Source organism: Pseudopodoces humilis, chromosome 17 (assembly GCF_049639895.1).
Source record: "Pseudopodoces humilis isolate 2021_Gansu_Grassland_sample_001 chromosome 17, ASM4963989v1, whole genome shotgun sequence".
NCBI classification, from domain to species: Eukaryota; Metazoa; Chordata; class Aves; order Passeriformes; family Paridae; genus Pseudopodoces; species Pseudopodoces humilis.
In genome coordinates this window covers 10,900,924-10,918,626 of record NC_142216.1, presented here as the reverse complement: position 1 = coordinate 10,918,626, position 17,703 = coordinate 10,900,924, and the positions used below count along the sequence as shown (strand labels likewise).

The following is a 17,703-nucleotide window of genomic DNA, read 5'->3' as shown; positions in this document are numbered from 1 at the left end:
GGATTTCTGCTCAAGTAAAATTTTTAGGAGAGCTAGTGGAACACTTTATCATCTCCTGGTTCAAAGCAGTGTACTTAGTAGCTTTAGTAAGTAAAAAACTGTGATGGAAGAATTGCAGAAGTTGGGGGAAAGAGAAGTGTTTGTGGTGCTGAGCAGGTTGTCCCAGGCTGCTCTCACCTGAAGCCTTCAGCTGCCCTAGCAATGTTTTTCCTCCTCCTCCTTTTTTTGTTTTAACATACTTCACTACACTTCACTTTTGTTTGATTTTCATAACTTTAATTCATGCTTTTTTATGTTTTGTTTCTTTCAGTTAATCACACAGAGACTTTCAGGCCAGGAGTGGACTTGGTGCTTTCATGTGTTAAGTTGCTTGAGTTTCCCACCCTGAGTGACCCTTCTCATAACATTGTGTGTGAGTGGACCAAAGTGAAAGAGAAAATGAGCATCTTCGGTGGTTGCAGTGTTCCGACCTGGTGTTTTCTTTTCAGAATTATCAGGAGGTTTGCAGGAAGTAACCTTACATGTACATTTTGTTAAACAAAGCCAACTAATCCCTCAAGTAAGATGTTTAAACCCAGTGATTAAGCAGCCATGTATGAAGTGACCAAAACTGAAGTCATCTTACTCACCAGCTAAATAATTGTTTTCTATTTTTTTTTTTTTAATTGGCCAAGGTGACTGCTGGAGGCTCATTGACCTACCCTGTACATGCACAGTGAGAGGAGTGGTCTGAAGAATGCTGAAATGTTTGTTTTTCTAACAAAATTCTCAAGTTTTTAGAATGGATAGAAAAACACAACATTTAGGCTTTCTGTAGGAATCTTAGTCAGAGTAACCCTCATTCCAGTAATCCTGTATTAATTCCTGAATTACTCTAAATACTATCTACATCATTTATAATATATATATATAAGGAGAGAGAGAGGTTAATAAAGTTAATGGGACAATGTTTTGAATTTTCTTTACTGCTAAAGTAGAACATTTATAGAGAGGTTTTTCATAAGAGTTTGTTGTATAAAGTAGAACTACAGGATTTGTGTAACATTTCAGTTGTCACTTACCAAGGTATTTACTGTTGTGAACTATTTAAGCCAACATCTTTACTTTAATGTGTGCCTAATATGTGCCTAATAAGGAGAATTCCCCTGCTCTTGAGCTGTGCACTTATTTATACTGACAGGCTCTTTTCCTCTTAGAAGGTGCTTCTTTTGACAACTCCTTATGCCTAGAAATAACAGCCTTGTTTTCCTGGGCAACTGAGCTTAGAGGAATAATTAAGATCACTGCTAATTTTTTCCACTCAAACCATTTTGTGAATTGGCAGGGCAATAACTGAACAGAGAGTTACTAGCTATGTTGTCATGGGAAAATGGTTGGACCCAATTCCATCCATCCATCAGATCCTAGGCTAAATGAAAAGAAATATTTTATATTAACCCTCACATAGTGTCTTTATAGTTTATAAAAACACTGGCTGGCTAAGTGTTAGTTGTGAGTGTGTACGTTTTTGTTTAGTTAATAATGTTACAGGATTTTTTCCGATATGTTTTTGTTAAAGACTTGTCTTTAAGCTGTCAGCAAATTCCTGATGTGCTGTGCAGAAGGAGATGCAAGGTCTGGGTCTGAGCTGTCACAGGGCTATTGCAGGGCAGCATTTTGCTGAGAATTCTGAGGTTCTTTAACTCTCATATTCCATTAAAGCAGCGCTTTTTTTTCTCATTTCTAAATACATGCTCAGGTGTTACACTGTTTTCCAATGGACATTGGCCTTTTATGTGGATATACTGACAGTGTAGCTTGACTGCTTGTACAAAAGAACCTTGCAAAGATCGCACTGGTACCTTTTAGAACAGACTTTTGTTGAAAGAATAAAATTTCTGCACTTGTTGGGAGTCTGCTGAAAGCTGGACATATGATTTTTAAGGCTGTGCCTCCAGGTTAGATGTATTTTAAAGAGTAACTATCAAATGTTAGGGGGGTTATTGTGGTTTTCTTAAACACGTTCAAGGAACCCAACCTTCTGTTATATGCAAGAATACAATTCCACCTCACCTCTGACTACAGACCAATCATTTAGCAAATTATTTTTTATTAATCTTTTGCTAATGAGAGAAACTGTGGTGTACTAATTGCCTGAGCAAGCAATGCTCTTTGGTTCATTGTTTTGCTTCCCAAGGCCAGTGCTGGGATAAAACAGTAACTGGTGGTACTGGTGTGCACCCAGCTGCCTCACCAGTGTGTTCTCAATCAATAGTTCTCTCCTGATCTCATGCTGCAGCCAGCAAGATCTATGCAAATGATTTCTCTCTGCCCTGGCTCATCAGAGATCAATTATTTTTTTCCTAGAATAACAGGTAGTTAAGAAATATTTTTATAACGAAGAGTAAAAATCTTCAAATCCATGGGCATTGTGGAGAAATTTACAGCATTTTCTGAAGAAGACATTCAGAATGTATGTAACAATATTTTCACGATTATGATGATTATTATATTACTTTGACTTTATGTTGTGAGGGACATCCCTTGTCCTTGTAGTTGCTTGTTCAACATCACAATCTTCCCAAGGGGACTCAGTCATATTTTTTTCCTGACTACTTCTTTTTTTCTTTTGGCTGAGACAAGATTTAAGTATTGTGGTAGGGTAGTTCTGTATCTTATTTTTATTTAACAAATTACAAATACGTTGTGATGCTAATCTCACCCAGTCCGAAGACTTAAAATCTTGTAGGGTAGAAAAAGTGAAAGAAATACCCTTCAGAAATGATTAAAACCATCCAGTTACACATCTTTCAGCTGTTTAATACATTTATCTATAAAAAATTGGTATTAATGGGAAAAACTATCCATTTTTTTTTTATCATTTAAACATTTACCGTCCTGTATGTTGTCTGCTTTCTAAATTAAATTGTGTTTTGTGGGTCTCTGGTGGGGGGTCTGGCTGAGGTGGCTGCCCCAGGGGTGTAGATGGGGGTGGTTTGGAGCTGTGGAGGCACCTTGGGGACCAGCCCTCTGGGGAGAACATCCCTTTGCTTTGTCAATCCCAGCGTGTTGGGGTTTGTGGTTTGTTTTGTTTTGGTTTTTTTTTACTTTCTTTCCACTCACTTTGTACTTTTTTTCTTTTATTAAATCTCACATGTATTTTGAATTTTTGTGGTGTCATTTATTTAGTGATGCATTTTCTGTGCAATCTTGTTTTCTGTATTATCTGTCACAAAAATAGTGTGTCGTGATTGCCATCTTACCAGTCACAGGCTATCTTATGACTATTGGGAACATTCACGAATATAATTAGCTAATTAATTAACAACCAGCCAATCAGAGAGTATGCTGAAATGTACTTCCTATGTAATCTGGGGAGAAATTCTTAGATATTAATCCAAAAGCCATCTGTGTTTGGGCAGAAGGAGCTTTGAAGCTTGTTGGTACATCCCCTTTGTGAGATCTGGTGACTGAGCAGGGGGATGTACCTGCAGCTTTGCTGATTTTATGGTGCCCAAAGAGGTGATTTAAGGGTAGGGTGAAAAGGGAGCAGAGGTGGAGAGGGTTCCTGGTGCTGCACCCATTGTCTGGAAGAGGACATTATACACTTAGGTCAAGGCCAGCAAAAGAGCACAGCTTTAGTTTGGTGCTCTGCTTTCAGAGAGTTGCTGAAGCTTTACCCAAAGTTTGTTCTCAGTGTTTGTTCTCTGGGCCATTGCTATGTGCCAAGTTATATTCACTCCACTTTGGGTCCTTCTGGGGTTTATTTGGTATTGGACTGAAATCAGTGCTGCACTTCAGACACAGCCAATGTGGAGTTTGGCTGATGCACAGTGTTTGCTGTAGCAGTGCTTCTGGTGGGGGGTTTTTCTGCAGCCCCAGCTTGAAGAATAAAACCAGGCTGGTGATCCTGGCTGCCTCTCAGAGCTTTTTAGAAACATGCAGCTGGAAACTTTTTAGGCAAAAACTTTAGCAGGCAATTACCAGTTGATACCAAGTGGTTGGTATTAAATGTTTACATCCTTTGCCATCCCACTACATTTTCAAGCCAAATCTGGGAGACCAGAGAGGAACACATGCATTCAGGAACCAAATGTGGTGGAGTAGCTGGTCCTTTAAAGACAGGCCACCTGGTGATTCAGATGATGTGCGTTGGCAAGTGTCTTTCCAGAGGAGCAGTGTTAAGAGAATTCATTAATATTTGTGCAGAGCTCCTAGAGATGCTTTGAGGAGAAGGAGAAATGCATAGGTTTGTTAAAGAAGCTCAGCAGTGAGGTGGGTGCTGCCCATGCTTTGCAATTCCAGAGTTCAAGCCTGGTGGCTGAGGCCGTGGGACATGGTGGTACTTCCCTTCAGGAGACATCTTGATGAACCCAACTTTGTCCTTGGCTGTTCCATTGGGAGAACTGTGCAGCTGTGAGGGATGGAATGAAGCAAGGACTGTGCAAAGCCACTGCTCCAGCTGTGTGTGCTGGTTGGCAGCTGCTCTTGCAGGTGTCCATCACCTGGGATTTCTCATATTCCATCAGCAGTCTTTTCCCATTAAAATTTTAAATCAATCCTCTGATTACCAGTTCCAAACAAGATGTTGGCATCTGTGAGAGCTTCTCCAAGTTGCAATGGGTTAAACTCAAATGTTTGTACAATAGATCGGTGCTTTGACCTTTCATGCTGTCTTTACTTAATGTAAATAACTGAAACTTAAACACTGATTCTCTTTTGTTCTTTCTATAGCTTTTTTAGTCTTACCAGTGCATACTCCATAACAACAGGAAGATATGTTAATTAGAAGATTTATTAAGGCAAAAACATCTCATGCAGAAGAAATTAATCGGTGCTTACACCTTTAAGCTTGCAATATATCGCACAGAAGAGAAAATGTAGCAAGGACTAAAATTCACCGTGTCTTTTGATGGGGAAAAGTTTGCTTAATCAGGTTTCTTGGTAAAGTTGAAATCCAAGATACTTGCCAAAAGGTAAACTACTAATTCAGGCTGCTGCATGGCTGGCACTAAATCCAGAATGCTTATTTTGGGGCTCTTACCCCAAGGGAGTTAACACTGACTGACTCCAGAGACATGAGGGACAAAGCTGGGGTAATGTGAGGAGCTTTCAGCTTTGCTGCTCGAGCTGCTGTGGTAACAGAGTCCTGCAGGTCCTCTCCTCAGTCTGGTTTTGGAGTGTAGCTGAGGAACCTGATGTCCCTAACCTAGCATCCCTAGTTTGATATCCCTAATCTTTCAGCTAGATTCTCACCTTTCATAACAATAAGTCTTGCGTGCAGCTTGCTTTTGTATACTTACAAGTTTTATAACCAAAATGCCCCAACCTTCATCTCTTTAGTTTATTTGAGGGCTGCCCATGATGTCTCACACCGTAACTGCTTCCCCAGAGCTCCCTGCCCACCTCCCACCTGCTGCTTCAGGGCCAGGTCCAGCCTGGCCAGTCCAGGCTCTGCTTGTCCTGCTGGGATGTGATGGGTGAGAAGGGAACCATTTTAAAGCACAACTGTTACTTATTAATGGAGGGGAAATGGTTTAAAGCTGGAGACTCAGTGTTCCTGGTGTTTGTAACAGACTGATTTCCTCTTACACAAATACCTTTTTTAAAAAAAGGAAAGGGGGAAAACAAAGTGTGATGTCTGTGCCCCAGTAACTTCACACAGGAACAGGGAGAGGCCTCTGCTTATCTTTGTTTTAAAAGTTTATCTTTGTTTTAAACAACGTTGTAAATGAATCTCAGGAATTACCTGTACCAAAGCTGGGTTTAATAAAAACAAAACTGACTTGTTTAACAAACATTTGTTAAAACCATGGTTTGTACACCAGAAACAATGTCCTCTGTCCAAATTCACAACCCTCTGTGATCCCTCAGTTTCTCCTTATTAATCCCGTTGCCCTGTGGTTAAACTGTGATGTCCCCTGCACATCCCTGTGCCTTGGCAGCTGCTGTCCCCAGTCTCCCTCCCTTCTTGCCTACTGCCCTGAGGCTGGCAGGGTAAAAGTGGCCAAAAGCCAGTTTTTGGCAGGAGGTTTGAAAGAAGTCTCACCCTGTGCAGCTACCCCGCGCTGGGTGGTGTGACTGCAGTGGGACAAAGGCTGAGAATACAGAGAGTATGTGACAGGAGCCCTCTGAGCCTCCCACAGAAGACATTGTGTCCCTGTAACCCCCCAAGAGATAGAGAGGCTGGTGTAGAGGTACTGACTGCCCCAGGCACTGAGTGCCTGTCCCTAGGGTGTCTGAGAAGTGACAGTCTCTAAGCCCTCTGGATGCCCTTAGCCTAAATGAGAACTGAGAAATAGATTGCAGCTGCATCAGGTATGTGGCCTGAAAAGGACTAAACTGGACACATGGAGAAGCTGTGGAGACTCCTGCCACTTGCAGCATTAGGGATGAAACCCCAGGACAAACATGTTCACCCCATGTTCTTCATCCCTGCCTGTCCCTGCTGCCAGAGTGGGCAGGGATGAGGCACCACTTGTGTCAGGGGAAGTGGGACCAGGTGGGAAGCACCAGGGTCTGGCACAGATGTATCTTGGGGGCCATGAATTCAGAGCTGGAAGTCTGCTTAGGAGAGTTCTGTCTGTCTTGATGTCTGTGGTGCTCTGCACAGAATGCAGGAAAGCTGAAACTGTGTGTGACCATCAGGCTGAGCTATGATACAGCCTTCGCTGCTGCTTTGATGACTGTTTTAAACTTGTTTGTGTTCTCTTTCGAGGCCAGCCACTCTAATTCCTTTAGCAAAGCTTTCATCCGGCTTGGAGTTTTTGTCAAGTTAGATTCCCAGCAGGATAGGTAAATTTGGAATAGAAGCTTTTTGTTCTTTTTCCAAATTGCTCTGAAGATTTGATTAAGTTCTGTTTGTCATGACCATAGTTAGGTCACCAGGGGAGTTCCAGTTGCACATCTTGCTGAGGAGGAATGGGTGGGGGCTCTGAGACCTGGCAGAAGTTCATGCATCTCTCCATCTCACTGCACTTTTCTGCCTTCCTAAAGAATTGAACTGTAAGTACTGCTCAAATTTAACACACTAAAGTCAATTAGCGGGAGAAAAAAACCCAACAACTGTATAGATGCAACCCCACAAATGAGGTATAACTATTGCATTACTCTTCCCTTTGCAGTTTTCTTGTCTCTCAGTCATTTCTTTAACTTTGTTTGTTTATTTGTGCAACTGTGTAAATGAACTCTTCTCCTAGGTCATCACATACCCTCCACAACTGGTGACACTGAGTCGGGTTTATTGTCAGAAACACCCCAGTGAGTGCTGGCTTGGAATGGGGCAGCTTCCTCCTCATCTGTAATGGTTCCTGGGCAACTGCATGAGCTGACATGGTTCTTTTAGCTGGGGATTATGAATGGGGGACATTGTGGTGGATGGGAGGATATTAAATGCTTTCTGTTTCTACAGGGGGTTTAAACCAGCCACAGAAAACAGTTCTGTGGATGTTTACCATGAGGGATTTCAGGTGTAATTGCAGCTTTGTTTACAAGGTGGTGGTAGCTTCAGGCATCTGGAAATCTGGCCTGAATTGAGGCAACAACAAGAGAAGTCTGGCTTTGAGAGGTATGCCTCACCTGGGCTGAGATCGCCCAAGGGAAGGGACCTTAACAGGTCAGAGCTCTTTTAAAATACTCTATAAGCATTATCTGTAGTTTTCCTGGGAGTGAATATTCCCCAAAACAATCCTCACAGAGCTAGCCATAACCACGTAAAACCTGTGCCACCACTCACTGAATCTGGCACATTTTCACCAGTAACTGGTGTGTAGTGAATGGGATCTGAAGTGGTGAGTTGAGCTGTGCTATTTTTAAAATCCTCCTGCCCCCTGAGACTTCAGTCCACCAGCCACGGTCCAGAGAAAGGAGTTTCTATACAGCAAGGACTAGGGATAAAACGAGGCTCTTTTCTGGTGGGACAGAGTCCCAGCTTTAATCAGAAGATGTCCAGGGCAGGAAAAGAGGAAGAATCATGTCCTGTGTTGGCTTTTGAACCGAGGGAGAAGGGGTTAGTGAGAACAGGTTACAAGCAATAGGAAAAAACTACAAGGGAGGAACTAGGGGGGGAAGGAACTAAGACGCTATAGATCTGGGGAGAGCCCCAGAAATATACCATGTATCTTAACACAATGCAACAGTGCTGCAGTTGGAATAAACTCGTGTTGTATACACAGTCCAAACAGGCAGGCACACAGGTGAGATGTCATCCCCTCTAAAACTCACTGGGAAAAATAATTGTTCCTGTCACTGCTGTGCGTGGGGAGTGTTCATCTCGTCACTCATTACTTATCCAGGCAGGGAGGGGAAAGGTGATAAAGCTTCCAGCCCTGTTCTGTGAGGAAAAAAAGAAAATTTGTGTTATTCTCACTATCCAAAAAGTTCCTTTTGTAACAAGAATGGTCCTGTGCAAACACAGCTCCTTCCTGTACCTGGCAGCTCATTCTTTGGGGTAGGAAGCTCCATCCTGGGTGATAGCAGGAATGCTAAAGGTAAGTGACATTTTTAACCTGTTAAAGCCAAGACAGAAGTATTTGTTCCTTCATGGTAACTACAATGCTGGAAGAGATGTGTGGGAGGGAGCTGTGCTGCCAGAGAGAAGCAGCTGTGTTTCCTGGGAGTGCAGGCAGGCTCCAGGTGAACTGTTCCCATCCCAGTGTGGCATCTTGCACCCTGACCGGGAACATGGAGCCCTGAAGGGCCTTCCAGCACTGCCTTTATCTTTTAGAATTAACCCCTGTTAATGCATACTTTTGAATGTTGATTTTAGAGATATGCAGAGATTTTGAAAAGCAAGTTTGTTCATGGGTTTCAACATGTCATCCAGCTATAGGCAATAACTACATACATAGGCTCAAAGCTGTGGGGGGAAAAATGAGGTTACAATTGTTGTGGTGTAAAGTTACAGCATGTTAATTACTGTATGTAGAACTCTGCTGCTGGCATTTCCACAGGTAAATGCAGCTCGTGACAATGCTTGAGATAGGGCAAAGGGATGGGAGGGAAGCAGAGTCCATCACACAGCCCAGTTTTCTGCAGGGATTGGTGTGGGCATCACCTTTCAGCTGGGCTATTCCAGGGCCACAGAGAACAGGCAGACCAAGCTTATGTTTTATTTAGTGGAAAACGTGCTTCCATTCAAAAGCCAGGCAGTCAACTCACAGCCTGTGAGAAAAAAGGAAGGTACTGCTCAGAAGGAGGGAAGAGTCCTACCATTAAATGAAAACCTTCCCTGTGGTAGCATAAATAAATACCATGTCCCAAGCACGCCTGACCTCTGAGTATGTGGGGGCCTCACAAACCTCATGTGGTCTAAACCAGGCTCCTGAGTCCTGCTCCTGCAGCATTCCAGGCAGAGCCCTCCCTCAGCACAACATCCACAGCTTCAGGTAGCTTTGACCTGGCTCATGGGAATTCTGTGGCTTTCATTGCTGGTTCAAGTCATGTCTGTTCACACAGGTTATTTGTACTAAGTCTCCATTACTGGATGTTACTGGAACACTTGGGCACTTCCTTTGTGGTTTAAAGAGCAGCATGACTTTCTCCCTGCACAGAACTCACTGTGTTCTCAGAGCTCACTCGGGCAAATGTAACACTTGAAAAAGTGTGAACAGCTGCTCAGCACATCAGTCCTGCATGGTTCACATTCAGGAATTCCTCTCCTACAAGATAAGACAATGAGGAAGGGGAGAAGGCCAGAAACTTTCTTCTTGCACTGATGAGCTCTGCTATTCCACAGCATGCGGGTCTCCTTCCTCCTGTCCCAACTCTGTCTCCAAGTTTTTTATCCCATGTCATTACATGAGACACCTGCTCAGTATTTAGCCTGTGCCTGTCCATATGAAACCCGCTCCTGTTCTGTGACAGGATGGCAGGTGTGGTGCTGTTACCCATCCCATACAGGCTGGATAATACCCTCAAGCTAGGGTAGCAATCACCTAAAAATGCCTTTTTGTTTAAAACAAAACCTGCACTAATTTTAATGTGTAAAGCTGGTTTTTAAAAGTGCAAGAGTGGTTTAATCTGACCTTTGTGAAACCACTTTGCTGTGAAGATTAAGCAATTTTTAAGAAATGTGGTTATAGTGGTGGAGAGGAATTATTAAAGGCATTTTATATTGGCTAGTCTGGTAAGACAGAATAAATTTTAAAAACCCTGACCAGCACTGGTTGGTGAGAGTCCAAGACAATGGTGATTGTAGACAAGAAGTGATTTCCCACATTTAATAGGAACTGTGATTGAGTCTGTAATGGTTTAACCAGGACAAAGCACAGATCCCAGACCCCTGGATTACAAGGTAAGGCCTTAAGGGAAACTGGAGGTTTGATTCAAGTTTCTCACTGCTAAATCAAAACCTTGGTTCCTTCTGAGATCTCCTGCAGAGGCAGCAGTGGGGGCTGTTCATTCCTCAACAGCAGCTCCTGTTCAGGCTCCCATGGGCTGAGCCAGATTGACTCTAATGAGAGAACAATGGTGTGAGTTGGATGCAAGGCTCAATCTGTCAAACTTCATCATGGCTATTTTAAAAATAAATTCAAGCATTTGGTTCTCCACGACGTTTGTAGCTACTTGCCAACTGGATCCCTGGGTTGAAGGACTGTGACTGAGTCCCTCCTCTCCCCAGTTTTCTGTCTTTACATAATCTTAAAACTGAGGGGTAGCACATACTGCTTAGTAAGGACATAAAAAATAAGACTGATAACAGCTGTCTTATCCTCTGAGAAGCACAGTGACACTTGCCCTGTTGTTTTGGCTGTTGTGTTTGCTGGGACCTGCTGGTTCTGCAGGTACTGCTTCCAAGGCAATTATTCTCCACTAGTCCTTTATGGTTGGCTGTAAGGGAGGACAGGCAGCTCTGTTGTGGGCATGAGCCTCCTGTGTTCATCCTCCCAGCACTCACTTCCCCACCCTCACTGTGCAGGTGTCTGAATCACAGTACTCTTGAGTCTCAATGGTTTGATCAGGAATTTGGGCTTTATTTGGTGTGAAAGGTGCTGAAATAGGCTGGCTTACAGCAACCCTCTACCTCCCCTGATGGGAACTCTTCCTTTCAGAAGGGTGATGGCAGGGTAGCCTTGTCTTGGGATGGCCCTGCACAGCTTGGCTATGGGAGAGAAAATAAAAACAGTATTGGGTGGCTGCAAGCACATTAACTCTTGATCCACAAGCTCTTTGCAGTGGATGAATTTGGTGCTGTTCACCTGTAAAGAAAGATGCAGATTTAAGTTCTTCTTCTTTTGCAAATAAATTACTCCCTTGTCTGGCCACTGCTCCTGTTAGTTTGGAATTGGGGGTTGGGGTGCAGGGACAGGCTGCATGCCTCAGTAGATAGATAGCAGCAATATGCTGTTGATCCTGATTGAAAACAGCTCCTGATAACTACTCCTGTAACTACTACTACTCCTCCTACTACACAGAACATGGGCAAGTGCTTCCTCTTGGCAGGAAACAACAGACAGCAGGAGGCCAGGTTATTCAGACAATTTCAAGACCTTAAAATTGGTGGATGGCAAGCTAACAGCCTGGGTCTTTAGCCTTCTAAGTGTGCTCTCTTAAAAGGCATGTGTTTTATAAAACTGGGGAAAAGCTTAAAAAAAAAGAAAGAAAAAACAGAGCTTGTCTGGAATCATTAGAAGTCAAACTGTTTATATTCTTAGAGCAATGTGACTGTACTTTAAAGTTTTCTCAGTGTTCAGTGTGAGGCTGAGGAAACTGGGCAGATCTGTAGGTGCTCTCAGACTCTCCCATCATGAGAGAATGTCTCCTGGCTCAGGATGCAGGGTGCTGTCTTTGGCCAAGAATTTAGAACCCTCCCTTCCCTGCCACAGGAATGTCCCTCTCCCCAGTCCCACCCCAGAACTGCACTTTGTTCCCTTTTGTTAGCACCAGCAAGGTCAGCAGCAAAGGCAGGACAAAGACACAGGTCTCAGGAGCTGCTGAAGTGCAATACTGGCTGTAAATACACATGGCTTTATTAATTTATCATGTCCTGCCTTCAGGATTTGTGACCAAAGGCCATTTTGCTTCCTACCTGTGCTTTTTTTAGCAGATCAGTAATAACAGGAAACCAACCAGGAGTCTGCCTCTCCAGTTCCAAAGTGATGATCACCAAAACCAACGTGGAGCCCTTAAACTGCACGAGTTGGTGGCAGGCCATACAGTGCTGCAGCTGCTTGGTCAAGAGTGCAACGTGGAGGGAAGGATTCCTCTAAGGCAGTCTGGGTGGGAGATGGGGCCAGCTGGACATCACCATGGCATGGAACTGCAGAGAAGATAAAGTGTACATATATATATACACACACATATATATATGAAAAGAAAAGCAGAGGTCAGTGAAGTTTATATGTATGTTTTCATGTCATCACCCAGAGGTACAGATGAATTTCATCTCATATCAGGAAATTTCAAGGCTTCCCCCACCTTTTTTTTTTGTGTTTGTACTTGCCAATCATTGAACTGTTTTTTTGAGCTGATAATGAATGTATGAGGTCTGTGTTTCCTAACAATTTCTGAGATTTCTACATTATCCAGATTGCTGTCCAGGTGATTCAATTCAGAGCAGCTCCAAATCCAGTAAAACCAGTAATACTGCACTCGGAATTCACCAAGGAAACAAGCACCTATGAAAGGCAGTTTTCACAATCATCAGCCTAGAATGGCTTAATATTTGCACATAACCTTAAAAGAGGGATCCAGGATGTGTTTGTATCACATGAATTTTGCCTTACTAGCACATGATCGTTTCTTGAAGACGAAGTTTAATTGTTTCTATTAAATGTTTAGTTACTGCAATGTGAACTAAGTGCCATATCAGGGTAGTCTCATTGCATAAATGAATAATTAGTGGGATGAAAAGGAAAAGGGTTTAAGGAAAAATCTGTGTGTGAAATGTAGCAAAACTCTGACAGCTTTCTATGTACAGTATTAATAGAAGGGAAATAGTTAGAAATATTTTTGCAGCTTGTATTTAAAAAAAAATAAAGAAGGCATATAGTTGTGCATTATGAGAATCTTTTTATGTCCATTCAGTTGTCCTTTAAAGATGAGAGTAAATTTTTTGAGCAAAATAGAAGGTTTTAAATAGTAGAAGATTTTTTTAAAAAATTTAAAATATAATTACTGTATTATTCTTTAAAAGGCTTGAATAGACGTAGGAATAGGTAGTTTGCCAAGCATCATGGGAAGGATGTGTGGGTGTGGGTGTGTGTGTGCATCTGTGTTTTTTAGTCTTATTTGATAAAGAGTTGTTTCTTTAATGAAAAAAACATTTCAAAACATAGTGCTTACAATGTTTAAGAAATCCATTGGTGTTGCTGTGTAAAGATCCCACTGAAGCTTATCCAGTGTAACTCTTTCCATTCTTAACATGTCAGCTGGAGAGTGTTTACATCTGCTCTGCATCTCTAGCATCTGCACTGATGGTATTACCTGTAAAAAAATTTTTAAAAATGAAAAAAAAATAAAGAAGCAAACATCCTATACAGTGCTGTGTGCGCTTCTCTCTATTGTGAAGGGATCTGACAAGTTTAAACAAGTTTACATTAAGCAGAACGTTCATCCAGGAGATCTCATTCCTAGGTACCTCCCATCCTGAATGAAGAGTAGTCCCTGCTCACCCCAGGGCAGCTGCTGCAAACCCAGCCCACAGCAAGAATGATGCTGTGAGCCTCCCCAGTGTGGCATCAGTGATGCACCTTCCTTGCTACCACTAGTTTTGCTCAAAGGAGTCTTCCTGTCAGCCTGTCTTACAAGGCCTGCTGTGGTTGTCTTGTTTCCTGTGGTAATTGACACAGCTTCTCCTTTGTAGATGCGAGGCAAAGAACAATAACCTCAGTGTAACACCACCTAAGAAAGGCTGTGAAGAACATTTCACTACCACAGTGTCTGTTTGAAGAGATGTGTATGTCTGATTCCAGCTCCTGGTTTTCTTCTTTTGCAAAGCAGAAGGAAGAAAAGAGGAGGAATGCAATCTGAAATGCTTTTAGCTAATGCTTGCAAATGCCTGCAGAAGTCTGTCACTGCATTTTTGCTGTGAGAGATACCCTGTGTAATTTCTCACTGGCTGCTGACTTTACTTTCTCATTTTGAGGTACAAACCTGAGTCAGTTCCTCACTAAGTTCAAAAACCAGTTTTGGCTCCAAGCAAACTTACCTATTTGAAGCTTCCTCTGAAGAATCTCTGCTCTGTCACAGCTGCTGTGTCCTCCAGGAGCTACAGCATGGGAATTACAGCCCTCCAATGTGCATCTTGACTGTCTCCTCAGACTCAGCTCTACTGTGAGCCATGCATTCTGAAAAGAGGAGGGAGGTTTGGAGGCAGGACAGAAACACATCCATGACATAAAAAAAAACAAGTCCTTCATGCCTAAAGGTCACAATTCTTCAGAGCAACATGAAACAGGACTGAAAATGCTACTCTCACCTCTTTAGGTCTACTTAGGGTAAATAAATTAACACTTTTTCATATATCCAAGTTGTTGAAAGACCTGGAAACATGAGCAACTTTTTTAGTGTATTTAAAATGAAACATGCAGACCTCATCTTCATTGTTTTTTGCTGCAAGGACAAGGCAGGAAATGGCAATGCACTGCAGATATTTTAACTGGGCCTGAAGGGAGAAGAAGAAAACACTGAGTAAAGAAGAGTCTTGGGGGAAATAATTGTCAATCTATGATACATACACAAGTTTCAAACCTTCATTTAAGTTACAGTTGCTTCTGAATTAGTTTAGCTACCTGTCCTGGTTTAGGGCAAATTTGGGAGAGAACCTCCAAATGGGGTCGCCCCAGAAAGCAAATCCAAGCAACTCCTCCCCCCAGCTGTTTCGGGAAAAGAGATTTCCTTGGAAAGAAGTGGAAAAAACTGTTTATTTAACAGAAATTTAATAACATTAAACAATAAAACCTCTCACTGTTTGATGAAATGGCAAATCCGGGAAGAAAAGTCTTTTTCATGTGGTGTAGCTCGGCCTGCTCAGGTTCTCATCAGTCCCCCTGGCGCTGGAAGGTGCCCAGGCCCAGGCCCCGGTGGGCCACAGGCGTGAGCTCCCGGGGTTTGGCTGGGTGTTCAGTCCAGAGCAGCTTTGAACAGATCCAAGGAAAAAAGAAAAAAAAAGGTCCAGGGAACTCCTCTGCCTCAGCTAAAACTAACTAAAACCAAAGAGAAGCTCTGTCCAGCTGTCTGTGCTGCAGACACCACAGTCCAGGAGTGAGATGCGTGGGAGTGATGTTTTTCCTCAACACAAACTGCGGCTTCTTCTTCTCCCCCTTCGCTCTCAGAGCCAGTCCTAACGGTGCAGAACTTAATATGTAACATAAACCAGGTGACTGGGGGTACAAACATCATAAAGTCACCCCCAGAACACTACTGAAGCTGGAAATAAAACAAGGAAATTCAAAGTGAAGCAGAATAAATCCTCATATAGGTGCCATTTTTATTCATGTCTCTCACAATTTTTAGACTATGCAATGCCACAGTATATATATTGCAATGTTGCTCCTCATTTTCAGATATTGGTTCAGGTTAGCCTTCAGGAAGAATTTCTTCACAGAAGGGGGTTATTAAACATTGGAACAGGCTGCTCAGGGAGGTGGGTGAGTCACCATCCCTGGGGGTGTTCAAGAAACAACTAGATGTGGCACTTAGTACTGTGGTTTCATTGTAGGGGTGGTGATCAGTCAAATGTTGGACTTGATGATCTGAGAGGCCTTTTCCAACCTTAATGATTCTGTGATTCTATATGCCAGTATCAACCGAAATAGAACTGGGAGCTGCAAGGCTCAGCTCTACTCCCACCTTTGGTGTAGCTTCAGTGGCAGAAAAGGTCAGCCCCATAATTTAATTAAAAATAGTAGTCTAAAAACCAGAATATTAAAAATGATAATGTGAATAATTTGTTTAGCAGAGAAAACCAGATGAGTTCTTTGTACTTACCACAGCAGTTGGACTAAGTTTACACAAACAATTCTAATGAGGTCAGTGGAACCTCATCAAACACTCAAGTTCATATATGTGTGTGTCTGTGTGTGTATATACATATATATATATATATATACACACATATACATATATATATATATATATATATATATTTGCTTAATGGCCTCCCCCAGCAATGACCCTGACTGCTCCCTAAATCTGCTGCCAAACATCATCCCTGCTTTGTGTATAAATTGATTACATGTTCCTTATATTTACATTCCCAGTCAGTAATCTAGCCAGGGAAAAGCTGACAGATCTTTACTGATACCAACAGCCTGTTGAAGATGCTGGTGGCTAAAGCAAATGTTTTTGGGTAAAACTGGAACTGGGAGCTGATTTCTGCAATCCAGACAACTGCTTTTTTGTAACCTGACGCAGAGAGATTTCTGTGCCTTGAGGGGAAGTAAAAATTAAAAGATAAGTACAGTTAGTGCTTTGATGATTTTGTCAACATATTTCCAAAGGAAGACTCAAATCTTTTTATGTGCTCTAATTAGCATTTAAGATGGCTGGAGGCTTGAAATTAAGGAAGTTGTCGGCTGTGTCCACAGAGGGAGGGCAAGGGCACGTTTTGGAGCAGTTTAAAGCGCTCACTCCTGTTGCCCCACCCATCTTGCTCTGGCTATGCTAACACAGGCTTGGTACTCCGTTGTACTGGAGAACTAAGTGGGGAACAGCCAGGCCCCCCAAACTAATCTCTTACAAACAAGGTCCTGAGTGTGCTCGTTATTCCCACCCTGGGAAAGCTAAAGCTTCGATGTAGCACGTGTTCCACTCAGCCAGCCTCAACAGAGAAACTAGGCAGGAATAGGTTTTGATTTACTCTGCAAGAGTTTTAATAGCCCTTGGATTTGCTGCATGTTGGGACCAGAGCCAGGTCTGTGACTCCCCAAAGGTACATGGCAAAATGTACTGAGTTTTTTCTTTCTTATATCTTATTTGAAGCTGCATTCAGATGAAAGGGAGAACCGTGGCTGTCATGAGAATAGCACCCAGGAGCCATGGAACTCACCTGAACATTAGGAGTAGGGGAAGTAAAAAGGCCAAGCAGCTATGCAGAGCAGACAAGGCTAAACACCAGCTTGTTTACTCATCACATTATCTTTCACTATTTTGCTTAATTTGGTAGTAAAAATACTTGGAAAAAACTAGCATTTCTAGACTATTGCAAGAAAGAGACAAGGCTGATAAGGCACTTGTGCATTCTTCCATGGTTCTGATGCACTTACAGAACCAGCCAAGCAAAACTGTTTGTATTGTACACAGAGGCCATGAAGTCTTGTAGCTTCCTAAGGTAGTTTGGAATGGGGCTGGGTTTCTGTTAGGCCTCACTGAATTCCCTCTTCTCTCACCTTAACAGATGGAATTCACAGATAGTGCTGAACACAATTAATATGCCAAATTTATGGTTTTACCATTGATTGGCTGATCTTATCTGCTCTACCACATTATCCCAAACTATTTCACATTTCCCAAAACTACTTTATTTTTCTGACTGAGCCACAAGAAACTGCAAACCCCCTGTTTTATACAAGGTCTTAACAAAATGTAAAACAAATACAACAAATACATACTCTCCTCCCCCTCCTTTCCTTAAGCCTAGTCCATGAGGGATGACTTTTGCATTCAGGTGAATCAGATGGCATGGCCAGCACTGCATCTTTGCTGGGTCCTTTAGGGAATTCCAAAGAGGGGAGGATACCTTCATGGTGAGATTTTGGAATACTGGCACTTTTCAAATCCTGG

General features: G+C 42.5%; 2 protein-coding genes across 3 annotated transcripts in view; one reads left to right on the top strand and one right to left on the bottom strand.

The window, feature by feature from the left end:
* SEPTIN8 (septin 8) overlaps window positions 1–5,777 on the top strand; it is a 38,102-nt gene extending 32,325 nt beyond the window's left edge. Inside the window, exon 10 of one of the 2 annotated variants that reach the window (XM_088063445.1) lies at window positions 4,714–5,777. In XM_088063445.1, the coding sequence (XP_087919571.1) occupies window positions 4,714–4,768 (55 nt within the window). In that variant the 3' untranslated portion in view covers window positions 4,769–5,777. Of the gene's footprint in view, window positions 1–310; window positions 3,128–4,713 lie in introns of those variants that run through there. The other variant, XM_014253221.2, reaches the window with a different exon arrangement.
* Window positions 5,778–9,491: 3,714 nt separating this feature from the next.
* Window positions 9,492–17,665, bottom strand: CCNI2 (cyclin I family member 2). The gene is given in 6 exon segments (XM_088063745.1): window positions 9,492–9,656; window positions 11,077–11,177; window positions 12,008–12,238; window positions 13,264–13,404; window positions 14,513–14,584; window positions 17,660–17,665. Coding segments are annotated over 6 exon segments (663 nt in total). The 3' UTR covers window positions 9,492–9,544.
* Between the last annotated feature and the right edge of the window lie 38 nt (window positions 17,666–17,703).